This window comes from Sebastes umbrosus, chromosome 8 (genome assembly GCF_015220745.1).
Source record: "Sebastes umbrosus isolate fSebUmb1 chromosome 8, fSebUmb1.pri, whole genome shotgun sequence".
Lineage (NCBI taxonomy): Eukaryota > Metazoa > Chordata > Actinopteri > Perciformes > Sebastidae > Sebastes > Sebastes umbrosus.
In genome coordinates, this window is record NC_051276.1 from 8,242,010 (window position 1) to 8,254,744 (window position 12,735).

Here is a 12,735-nt window from a genome sequence, read left to right on the forward strand (position 1 = left end):
CCTCATTTCTGTCCAATGATGAAGGGATTTCTCCTCTTTCAGAGCAGGGATATCTACACACCACAGGTGTGACAAGTATCATGTGAACAATGACTGTAATAAGCTTTTTCATTCATGCAAAACAACTTGCACCGGATGTATATCATGAATGTATTCCTTCCATGGAGCCAGACTCTTTAGAAAGATGAGAGTCTCTAGTGCGAGCAGCAGAACTCTATTTTGTGTCCGTCCCAATGAGATGTCCACACCACCTTCGTAGTGAAGTGGAGGTGCTGAGAGTAGATGTCTGAGTACCAGGACTATTTTCAGCTCAGTAACACTTACTTTGGCAATTTTTTTATGGCAGGCATTTTAGCTGTGCCCCAATTTTATACTATATTTCATACTACATACTGTAACCAGGTTTTTAAGTCTGTATACTCAAACAACTTAGGGTAACGCTTTATAATAACTGTCATTTATAAATGGTCAAAATGATAATTAATTAAACTCAGTTTATACTAATACTTGTATAAAACTAATACTTTACTGTTCACAAACAACAAAATGATAATTAATAATGTTTGCTAATTATTAGTAATGCTATAATTTATAGCATACATAGATATGTATCTGTTAATGATTAAGATATGATTTGTAAACCTTAATGAAATTGTCTGTAAAACATCTATAAACATTATTTAGATAGATAGTTTATACTTTGTCAGTGTTTAATAATTGGTTTCTGGTCTATCTATCTATGTTTATAGATGTTTTACAAACGATTTCTTAAAGGTTTACAAATCATTTTGTAATCACTAACAATTACTTAATATAGTATATAAAATATATGTATGTGTGCAACAATAAACTGTTAATAAATAGTTTACTAATTTAATCTGAATGTAATTATTATCGTCGCTTATCAGCTATGATATAGAATATATAGAATTTTTAAACTAATTGTCATAATACACAAACTAATGATAAAATAATAATAGTTCTAGTAATAATTAGTAAACAATATTAATTATCATTTCATTGTTAATAGTAAAATAACTAATTAACTAGGTTTAATTAACCATCAATTTACCATTTATAAATTATGTTATTATACAGTGTTACCAAACTTAGTATGCATAATAAAAAAAAATGCTTGACTTTTGAGTGTACTTTGGATGTACACTATTGTCCCACAATGCAATGCACAAGTGACAAAACAAAATATTAAAAGTACTAAATCTTTGGGAAACATTTGCTGTTAGTATACGGTGCAGACTGTGTGCAGTGTGGAATCGGGACACAGCATTTCACTTGTTAATAGGAGGAAAAACAGGTGTAACCAAATACATTATCAATGGGTCTGGAGCCCTGGAACTAGCATACCTAACTATGGGATGCAGACATTATTAATGTTATTCATTACACGTGTGCTTTTAACATCATGACATGTCAAAACGCAATGCAACATTATTGTATTACAAGTCTCCTTTTTGTGAGTCATATTGTGTTGTTATGAGTAAAGTCACAGAGATTATCACCACACTTTTTATATTTCACTCCACCCAGACATTTTTGCACATACAGTTGTGTGCAGTCTGTGCCAGTATGAACTGAAAAAAAACAGGTGTGCTTGGAACATACCCTGAACCTTGCACACATGACCGACCACTTCGTGCTGGTCTTTGCAACCGTTTCACTACAATAGAGTATACGAGTGATGATTTAGACCCAGAACATTGGTATCTGCCAATTAATGCAACGTTATGCTTTTTTTTACCTGCTTTTTAATCCCCGTGGTTACAGAGCTCCTGTGATATTAACTCATTGTTTTTAAGTTTTTATGACTGGAAGGCAAAAAAGGAAATGTGTTATGAGTATAGTGGTTTTCATAATAATCTAAATACCATGATTGTTTATGATAATGACTTTCTGTTAATAGGGAGTATTATGTTAAAATATTTTCTGTTGGACGTTGCCTTTGAAAAACTGAATTTTCAGTTTGTTACTTATTATTTGTTAAATAGTTGCACAGAATAATGTAGAATAACTTATTAGAATATTTAATTGTGAATATTAAGTGCACTAACTGATGAGTAATAGTAACATTATGCACTATTTGATAGAAATTAAAAGCCAAAATTATGGGAAAAACTAAATGGGAAAAGTCCAGAAGATGAATTCTTCTGTGGAATCTGAAATGATGATTGTCATTTGTTTGTTGCCATTATAAAATAAAATAGTTTCTCACTGTCTGTTAAGGTGTCGAAGGTTGAACTACTATACATCTTTGATCAGAGGAATGTTTTTTAAAGGAACAGTGTGTAATGTTTCGGGGGATCTATTAACAGAAATGGAATATGAGTTTCATAACGTTGTTTTCATCAGTGTATAATCACCTGAAACTAAGAATTGTTGTTTTTTTGTTAGCTTAGAATGAGTCCTTCATATCTGCATAGGGAGTGGATCCTCTTCACTGAATGTGCCATGTTTCTACAGTAGCCCAGAACGGCGAAACCAAACACTCTCAGCTCTAGAGAGTGTTTGGTTTCGCTTCAGATAAAACATTTCTTGTTTTTTTTTTACCGCCAGCCGCCATCTGACATCCGTTGCTCCTAAAGTAGTGTCATTAAGGATGGCCTCTGAGCGAGGTGAATGGCGTTACTACGGTTTTGCACTCAGCGTCTCACATTACCGCAGTCTTGGAAAGGGAGGCGTGAGCGGAGGAGTACTCTGTTGCAATCTGCAACCTCACCACTAGATGCCGCTAAATCCACACTGTATCTTTTAGCTTTGTTACTTGACAAGGTGATCGATGCTTTTTCAACTTTGACAGATGCATAATAATTTCAATTATTTGACGCATTAAAGCTACTTGCGATTTTTAGGTTGTAGCTCTGTTTTAAAGCTAACTTAAATCATACAAAATGTTGGTGAGGAAAAACTGGACATTTTCCAAGGGGTCCCTTGACCTCTGACCTCAAGATATGTGAATGAAAATGGGTTCTATGGGTACCCACAAGTCTCCCCTTTACATGCCCAACATGCCCATGTTATGATTTGAGCATATTGAGCACAATGTTTTCACACATTCAGATACGGTGATACAATACTTTTGACCCCATTTTGATTCCATAGTTTACAATTAAGCACCTAAGTGTCTGTACACCCGACGGCAGTGTTTTGTCAATTATTGAGGCTGAGAATGTGCTTATATTTGTGCATATCTTGGCTGAAGTTTTGCTCCTTGAGTGTCAGTTTCAATAATTGTGCTTTGTGTCATTTTGTGTGTGTTAGCAATTAAAAAAATACCCTGTGAAATGCTGATGTTAAATCCGGTGAGACAAACTGGTTCGTTGTATCGGTTCCTTTCTACTGTATGTTCGAGGTCAACATGAGCTCTTCAAGCATCTTAAGGTTATAATGCAGCCGTATCATGTGCTATTCATCCACTGGACACTCAACAACTAGAAGGTAAGGATTTGATACAATATGTCATGTGCTGGAGCACATGTAAATTCAATGTATCAAAGTAAATTTAGAACTGGGGTCTTTGAGAATATTAACCCTGATTTTTAAAATGTGCAAAATCATTACATCTATTATTTTCAAAACTGGATATAGCTGGAGAAGGACTACTTAGTTTATCAATAGTCGAGAACAGGAATTTGGGGCTCTATTTTGAGATTTGAGAAGTAGTACTTTCAACAGGGTGTGGTTCACATTTCTAACTGACACTTCATGTTCAGTCAGCGGAGAAGCCCTTCACTGTTTCCCACTACACTTCAATCTGGTGATGGAATAAAGTCTCTTTTATGCAAAACAGAGACGCTCATAAACACCTGCTGTAAGTGTATTAAAAGGCATACCTTTGAAGTTAATTGTGCGCATAACTTACACAGACTCTCGTGGGTTTTACTCAATTAGAATAGAATCTAATTAATATAATGCAAGAAAACAAAGGCCAATACAGAAATGAATAAATAAATAAAATGAGTAGTCTCCCACTGTTCTAAAAAAATGAAACTAGAAAACCTAAAGAATCCATTAGTACCAACCATGTCATACTAGCTTGTCGTGAAGGAAGTTAAATAAGAAACTTACGCTAAATTTTGGCGAGGAAAAACTGTCATGGCCATTTTCAGAGGGGTCCCTTGACCTCTGACCTCAAGATATGTGAATGAAAATGGCTTCTATGGGTACCCACGAGTCTCCCCTTTACAGACATGCCCACTTTATGATGATCACATGCAGTTTGGGGCAAGTCACAGTCAAGTCAGCACACTGATACACTGACAGCTGTTGTTGCCTGTTGGGCTGCAGTTTGCCATGTGATGATTTGAGCATATTTTTTATGCTAAATGCAGTACCTGTGAGGGTTTCTGGACAATATTTGTCATTGTTTTGTGATGTTAATTGATTTCCAATAATAAATATATACATACATTTGCATAAAGCAGCATATTTGCCCATTCCCATGTTGATAAGAGTATTAAATACTTGACAAATCTCCCTTTAAGGTACATTTTCAACAGATTAAAAAAAAAAAAGTTACTTTTGCTATTAACTATTTTAATCGACTGACGGCTCTAGTTTTCAAACTTACAGCTCTTGACCACAGTTTAACTGCACATCTTGTCTAAATATAAGAAGCGTGTCATAGACACTTTGCTGCTGTTATTTTGGTTTTGTTCTCTGCTGCACTTTCTGTCATACATTTTCCATGTTGCTAATGTAGAGAAAGAGGAAGTGAGAAGGAGGTGCTGAAAGCCCCACAAAGCGCTGCACGGTACACAGCACTACAAGAAGGGGAAGTGTAAGCAACAGCAAAGTTCCCGCAACACAAGTCTGAAAACAAAGACAAGCAGATTATTCTCCCAAACAGGTAAGACCTAAACTTGATTTCTCCTCCGTAACTCTGCTGAGTGTCAGAATAAGATCTTCTTTTAGGTTGTTGTCGAGATCATGTTTTACTTGTGGCTTTCCTCTTTATCATATACAAATGTATTGACGTTATATCTCCAGAGAATACTTGTAAAAAATAAGACTCAATAAAGAATTTGAAAAACTTAAAAATGACTTTAAAATGAATCCAACATGTACATCTCAGCCAAAGTTTCGTATGTAAAAGTTCAGTATTAAAAACCTAAAGGTAAATGTTAGCAAAATTATATCACATTGTTGTGACATCCGTCTTTATTAATCATTCTTACAGCAAAGATCAGTTATAGATAGATTAAAAATGTGACATTTCTGATTAAAATAATGTTTAAACATTATATATCTACAGTAAATCTATATAGATATATATCTATATATCTATATAGATATACCCAGACATATTAATTTTATATTTTGAGGAACTTGTGGTATTTCCACAGTAGACCAAACCCTTGTGATGTCATCAGCAACAGCAACTATTATGTATTCATAACACGTTTAAATGCAATGTGTATTTGAAACGCACCCTCTGCCTGTAAACTGACAGGAAACAGAGGAAGTGAGATGTGTTAGCATCTCTTCCCCGCAGTGTGACCATGACGTTTTGTCACCGTTGACTCACACACACACACACACACACACTCACACTCACAAAAGGCCTAAATAATATGCTGCTTTTGACTGTAGAACTGATTCACTTTGGCGTCCTCTGTTCATCACAGATGAAATAATGATAATGTGTTTATTTGTTTGTTTCTCGTTGCAGGTCTGATCAGAGGCGTTACAAAATGGCTCAAGGCTGCCTCAAGTGTTTAAAGTACACCATGTGCTTCGCCAACTTCCTTTGTTTTGTATGTATTTCTCAATCATCCAGCACCACATACAGAGGTCATTATGGTACACGTTGTCAGTATATTTTATCAACCAGTTGTCAGGGAGTACGAAGAAATACTGTGGTGTAGCTCAGCTAATAACATAGAAATTATGATTTGATAAATATTCATACATTTGTAACATGTAACTCGAACACCACCTGCTTTTAGTTGAGAATGTGTGAAAACTAGTTTGCAAGCAAGAAAGTCTAAATGAATAGTCTGGATAAATGGTTTAAACGTCCCGATACCGCCATTTAAGTCAAATTGACACACGTTATATTACACAGACAGACTGGTGATGGTTATGGAAAGTTAAAGTTACATCTCCTCTCTCGTACGATGTCCGAGCATCCGGTTACATGACTGCTATACTCAGAGCAGCTGTCAATCATGACGTCTCACCCCCTTTTTATAGCATTAAAAAACTAATGGAAAAAAAACTTATCAGAAACATGGACGCTTGAACATCCATCAGCGTGATAAGAACTACCTAAAATGACAGAAACCACCTTTAGGAAACATTTATTTGACGTGTAATCTAGTTTGGCCCATGTCCCATCCACTAACATGGAGGGAGGCGGAATTTGTGACCTATACTGCAACCAGCCACCAGGGGGCGATCGAGATGTTTTGGCTTCACTTTTGAGGAGCTGTCATGTCGTCCATCTTTAAATACAGTCTATGGACTGAACCTACTGAAAAAAGGCAGAGGAAGTATTCTGATCCTTTACTTTAGTAAAAGTATCATAAAAACTGCACCTAAAGTATTAAAAGAAAACGTCCTCATTGTGAAGAAAAGAATACTTCTGTCAGTGTTATATTATTATCTACATATGATGTAATTGGATTGTTATTATGATGTGTAAGAAGCATTTTGTGTTGCAGATGGTTGAGTTGGAGTCAGCGACGCATTGTATTTTAGAAATGTATATAATATAAAGTAACTACAGCTGTTAAATAAATGCAATGGAGTAAAAAATGTACACTGAAATGTAGTGAAGTAGAAATATTTGAGTAAATGTTGTACATTAGGCTATACCACCGGGAAAACAATACTGTTGAGCAAGTCACTGGAACGTTATAGTGGTGCTGCTCAGTGGAGAAACATGTTTGTGTGATGACGGGATCAGGTAACTGAGGTGAAGGTGTGTGCTGCCGTGTTTGTTTGTCATGTCAGATGTGTGGCGTGGCGGTGATGGGCTTCGGTGTGTACATGATGATGAACAGGATGGACGCTCTGACCCCGACCTTGGCCAGCTTCCCCTTCGCCAACATGCTGCTGATCAGTGGCATCGTCATCACCTGCGTGTCCTTCCTGGGCTTCCTGGGTGCTCTGAAGGAGAACCGCTGTTTCCTCCTGACGGTACGGCATACACACGCACGCACACACACACACACACAGTCAGCACCCCTGGGTGCTCCAACTGGTTGTGTTGTTGTTCTAGTCCATCTGCTAACTTCTCATTTTCAGCTTATTCAAGACTCTCTCTATTCTAAGCAACTATTATGTTGTTTGTACACTGTCACCTTGACGCAGGGTTGTTGGGTGTCACAAAAAGGATAACACAGAAAAAAATCTATTCTTCAAAATTCTGTTTATATTCTCTGACTTTTCCCAAATTTCTCGCTTATACCACCTCTTCATGTCTCACTTCAATCAGTTATTCACACGGACTCTTATTATTTATTCCATTCATTCCATTTTACAACTGTTGACTGTGTGCTCTGTGGATCTCCAGAGTAGCCTAAGTGGAAAGACATATTGCTCTGTACATTTTTAATGATGTGAACACCACTATTTAAACTCCATTAATCTCATTTGTATTGGGAGTAGGGCTGTTAATAGATTAAAATATCATATCATGATTAATCAAATGATTGTCCATAGTTAATTGCGCTAAATCGCAAATTAATCACACATTTCTTATCTGTTCAAAATGTACCTTAAAGGGAGATTTGTCAAGTATTTAATACTCGTGCCAACATGGGAGTGGGCAAATATGCTGCTTTATGCTAATGTATGTATATATTTATTATTGGAAATCAATTGATCAAAAAAAAAAACAATGACAATTATTGTCCAGAAACCCTCACAGGTACTGCATTTAGCATGAAAAATATGCTCAAATCATAACATGGCAAACTGCAGCCCAACAGGCAACAACAGCTGTCAGTGTGTCAGTGTGCTGACTTGACTATGACTTGCCCCAAACTGCATGTGATTATCATAAAGTGGGCATGTCTGTAAAGGGGAGACTCGTGGGTACCCATAGAAGCCATTTTCATTCACATATCTTGAGGTCAGAGGTCAAGCGACCTCTTTGAAAATGGCCAGCCAGTTTTTCCTCGCCAAAATTTAGCGCAATTTTGGATCATTTTTTAACGTCCTTTGTGACAAGCTAGTATGACATGGTTTGTACCAATGGAATCATTAGGTTTTCATATGATGCCAGTATTGTCACTAGCTTTCAAACTGAAAAAAATAAATCCCAAGTTGTGTTCATGCGTTAAAGAAATTAGTGGCGTTAAAACAAATTTGCGTTAACGCGTTACTATCGCGTTAATTTAATTTAACAGCCCTAATTGGGAGACAGATCTCTCATAACCTGGACCGATGAAAGCAAAACATATCTGCAGGGCTAGATACCACTAGAAAAAAAAAAAAGTTATTTCAAGCTATTTTGCAAGCATGCTTGATCCTTCTCACGCATTGGGTTTTAGTCACAAATAATTTCTACCACAACTACATCAAGGTGTCATAAAAAAATCCCCCAAGTGAAAGTAACATCTGTAACACGCTGCAACCTGCTTCTGTTTTGTATCAACTACTCTACTTTATATAGATTCTATCACCAGTAAAACATAATTAATTAATTAATTAATTAAAGGATAATTTAGATTTACTACAACTTGGGTCTTATCTTTCATAGTTGTTTTTTTTAACATGTTTTCTATCAGTTAGGATCACATTGTACTCTGGGAAAGTGAGCCCAACCCAAAATATCATTAATAATCCCTCACTGCATAGGATAACATACCCCATTTCTGACCTTCGTACTGATGTGGTTGCCGTTAAATTCTATAAAGATATTCATGGTCCCCAGAGAGAGGATCGTACCATCACCACCTGACTCTATAGCGCCACCATGAGGTTGACATTTTGGGGTTTCGAGTGAAATGTCTCAACAGCTATTGCATGAATTTGCTATGAAAGTTGGTTCAGACATTCACGTTCCCCAGATGATGAATCCTAACGACCTTAGTGATTGCTAAATTTTTGATCTAGCGCCACCAGCAGGTCAAATAATTTATTTTACGACCGCAAAACTAATGCCATTCCCATCCGACTCAGCTGTACTTTGTGTTTAGTGCCAATTAGCACGTTAGGATGCAAACATACATGTTAATCATACCCGATAAACATCAGCATGTTAACATGTTATCATGTGACCGTGTTAACATGCTGATGTTAGCGTAATTATCGCGAAGTTGGTCCACAAATAAAGATGGATGTTAAACATGGAGCATTTGGGTGATAATTTTACTGTTTGCCTTTATTTTCTCTTCTAAGTAAGTCTCTGCTGTTTTTTTTCTTTTTAAAGGTCCCATATTATAAAAAAGTGAGATTTTCATGTTTTTTTTTAATTATAAAGCAGGCTTAAGTCCTATATAAATACTGTGAAAGTATCGAAATGCTCAATCCACAGGGAAATACACAAAGCCCGTATTCAGAAACTCTGCATTTGAAACAAGCTGTCAGGATTTCTGTCCATTTGTGATGTCACAAATATACAATATTTAGACCCTTTACACAGATTTAAACATAAACATTACCAAATGTGCTCCCAGTTTATTCCTGGTTGCAGTGTATGTGAATGTCTTCAGCTGACAGGAAGTACACATGGACCCAAGCTGTTGCCTGGCAACGCAATTCTGTTGCAATTCCGTCGAAATGCGCAAAAACGGAAAGGTAAATACAGGCATATTCAGGCTGGCAGTATGAGGAACATTACAACATGTAAACATGTTTTAGTAGAAACACAAAATACAAATATGATCCTGAAAATGAGCATAATATGGGACCTTTAAACCTGTGTGATCGCCATTGGACCCCATTGGACCAACAGTATTTCGAGCAATCTTGTTGTGTACCGCAATTTTCCTTTAATCTATGTAAATATGTGGTACTGTCATGTACTTGAATGTGTTTCAAAGAGTAAAAACACGAATTGACCGTTGTGAAATATTCTGTCAACAGTTTTTCCTGCTGCTGTTCATCCTGATGCTGGTGGAGCTGACTGCAGCATGCCTGCTACTCATGTATGAGGGAGAGGTATGGTCACATCCATCATCAGTACTCACACCGTGTTGTGCTTTATATAGCCTACGCTATGTGTATAATCTGCAAATCTCACCTCACTATTTAGATTGCTAAATTGGTGAGAGAAGATCTCAACAAGGGTTTGGAAAAGGCGAAAGGAAAGTCTGGAAATGCAACGATGAGCGAATGGGATGCCCTTCAGGCGGAGGTAAGTTGATCAGAGTAGAGACTAAATACTGACAGCTCACATAATGTGGTGACACAAATGACTGGATGTGAATGGTGTGCTGAAATACAGAGCGCTAAATCATTGAAATGATTGTTTTTCAGCTTGATTGCTGTGGAGTCAACAATGTGACAGACTGGGGAGACAAACCGCCGGCTTCTTGCTGCTTGAAGGATTGTGACACCCCAAAGGCCGACTACAGAAAACAGGTAGACACAGTGTAACCCCTGTGAACAGCTTGAATTAATACTTGTTGTGACATACTGTAGAGTTCAGAGGTCAGGGATCACATGTTTTTTGAAATGCCAGACAGATGCCTTGTTATTGTATTTAACTGTTGGTTGCGGCTAATCTCAACTTCATGCTCGTTGTTTGCAGGGTTGTTTGACAAAGATGAAGGACTTGTTTGAGGAGAATTTTCTTACCACTGGGATTTCTGTCATTGTTCTCTGCATTATCGAGGTAAGCTGCCGGTGGTTATGTTTGCCACATTACAATACTTATTAATTAAACTGCAAGGAAAGTTGTCTTTGTTAACTTCTCCATACAAAATCTAAGCACATTCATATATGGTGACAATAGCCATGTCTGAAATACTACCTCATTCATTAATTCACTACTCCCTATATAACGGAATCAATAGTTCACTTTATAGTGAGCGGTAAATTGAGATTTTGGATACTTGTGTATTATTTGGGCTCCAAGTGTAGTGTCGCACAACTGTGATTTTTTGCATTCATAAAATGCAACACATTGCAACGTGTGATTGTTGGCATAAGGTAGTGTACAAGCTATGGACAGTATTGTATGTATGACAAAAAAATGTGATCTTATACTATGTCGAAAAAAGTCAGTATAATATGTCAAAAATTATCATGAAAAAAATTCATCATATAGTGTGTTGAAAAAAGTCATAATATAGTATTTCGAAAAAATGTCATGAAAAAAAGGTCATATTATAGCATGTCGAAAAAAGTAATCTTATATTTTGTTAAAAAAAAAGTCATAGTATAGTATGTCATTAAATTTTCATGAAAAAAAGTCTTGGTATAGTATATCGAAAAATTTGCTAAAAAAAGTTATAGTATAGTATGTTGAAAAATTGAATGAAAAAAGACATATTATAGTATGTCGAACATTTTCATGAAAAGAAGGTCATTGGACACCACTTTATTTGTTCGATTTTGGAGATCTTTGAGGGCGCCAAATAGTGTTAAATTAAATGCTCAGTATTCTGCATTAAAATGAAATGTATGTGAAGTGCCCTTTATAGCAAACAGGAAGTGATTTCAGACATTGCGAATATGTCAGTGTGGTGATTTCTGCTTGTTGTGTCACGAAGCAGCCAAAATTGAAATTTAACGTAGCTTTAATAGTATATCCAAATCTAATTAATTTTTTAAAAATCAAACTAAAACTCTTCGCTTTGGTCAAAAAAACAACAAAATATCAACAGACCATGAGAAATACTAACACATATGGACTCTTCACCTACATTTTCTTTATGCTGCTTCGAAAAAAAAAGAGAGCAATTTGGAATACATCTCCACAAATATTGATTTTGAGGTTTTTACATATAGTAAAAGCAATGAAGCTGCATAATTGTTGTTTTCTGTGACAAACACCAGGCAACAAGATTATTTGTTGTGTTTCACAATTACATTTTGTTTTTTTTTGTTGACAGGTCTTGGGAATGTGTTTCGCCATGACGCTCTTCTGCCACATCAGTAGATCTGGACTGGGCTACAAGTTATAGACAATATTCTCTCAAACAACTGATCTTTTAGCTACATATTTTAGACGTAATACTGTTGTACAGTTCTGTCCTTTGAAAAAAATTAAATAAAAAATCATGTTTGCAGACGGCTAGAGAAGTTTCTGCGGAAAAAAAGCTGATTTAAGATCAGAAGATAATTATTTTATGAAGACAAAATTGTGACTTTAATAATATTTGTTTTTGTAATCAATGTTTTGACAATATTTTAGAGCTTAACACAGAATTTTTTTTTTCATTCACTAGAAAACTAAACAAAAATGTTTCAGGCAAGACAACTCTGGCCTTCCGTGATTGTGAGCGAACGAGCTGTAAAATGCTATTTCAGTGTGAGCTGTGTTAAATGTTGCTAAGTTTCTCTCTACTTCTCTACATTGTAAATCTTTTTCAGGATTAATTATGAAAAATAGCTTTTCCTGTAAAATATTACATATCTACTGTAACTGTCTTCCACATACTTTTCCAACTTAACTTTTGGAAAACCTGTAATATACCAATAAAGTATTCTTTACAGTATTTAGACTGCACCTTATCCTCCATTTCGACTAACTTCATGTTGTCAGATGATCAGCGTTTCCTGTTTCAAGCTTTTTCTAGCAGTTCACTGATCTGTGGTGGA

At 36.0% G+C, this 12,735-nt stretch overlaps 1 protein-coding gene across 1 annotated transcript; it reads left to right on the top strand.

The window, feature by feature from the left end:
- The first annotated feature begins 4,719 nt into the window (after positions 1–4,719).
- Positions 4,720–12,648, top strand: LOC119492437 (leukocyte surface antigen CD53-like). The gene is made up of 8 exons (XM_037776888.1): positions 4,720–4,864; positions 5,687–5,771; positions 6,973–7,158; positions 10,054–10,128; positions 10,223–10,324; positions 10,447–10,551; positions 10,721–10,804; positions 12,027–12,648. Exons 2-8 carry the CDS (start codon positions 5,709–5,711, stop codon positions 12,096–12,098), a joined length of 687 nt encoding a protein of 228 aa, XP_037632816.1. The 5' UTR covers positions 4,720–4,864; positions 5,687–5,708; the 3' UTR covers positions 12,099–12,648.
- The last annotated feature ends 87 nt before the right edge of the window (positions 12,649–12,735 follow it).

Coding starts and splice junctions, on each gene's coding strand:
- LOC119492437 (XM_037776888.1), top strand. CDS start 5,709: ATGGCTCAAGGCTGCCTCAAGTGTTTAAAGTACACCATGTGCTTCGCC. Junction 7,159..10,053: donor ACCGCTGTTTCCTCCTGACG/GTACGGCATACA, acceptor TTCTGTCAACAG/TTTTTCCTGCTGCTGTTCAT. Junction 10,325..10,446: donor GGGATGCCCTTCAGGCGGAG/GTAAGTTGATCA, acceptor ATTGTTTTTCAG/CTTGATTGCTGTGGAGTCAA.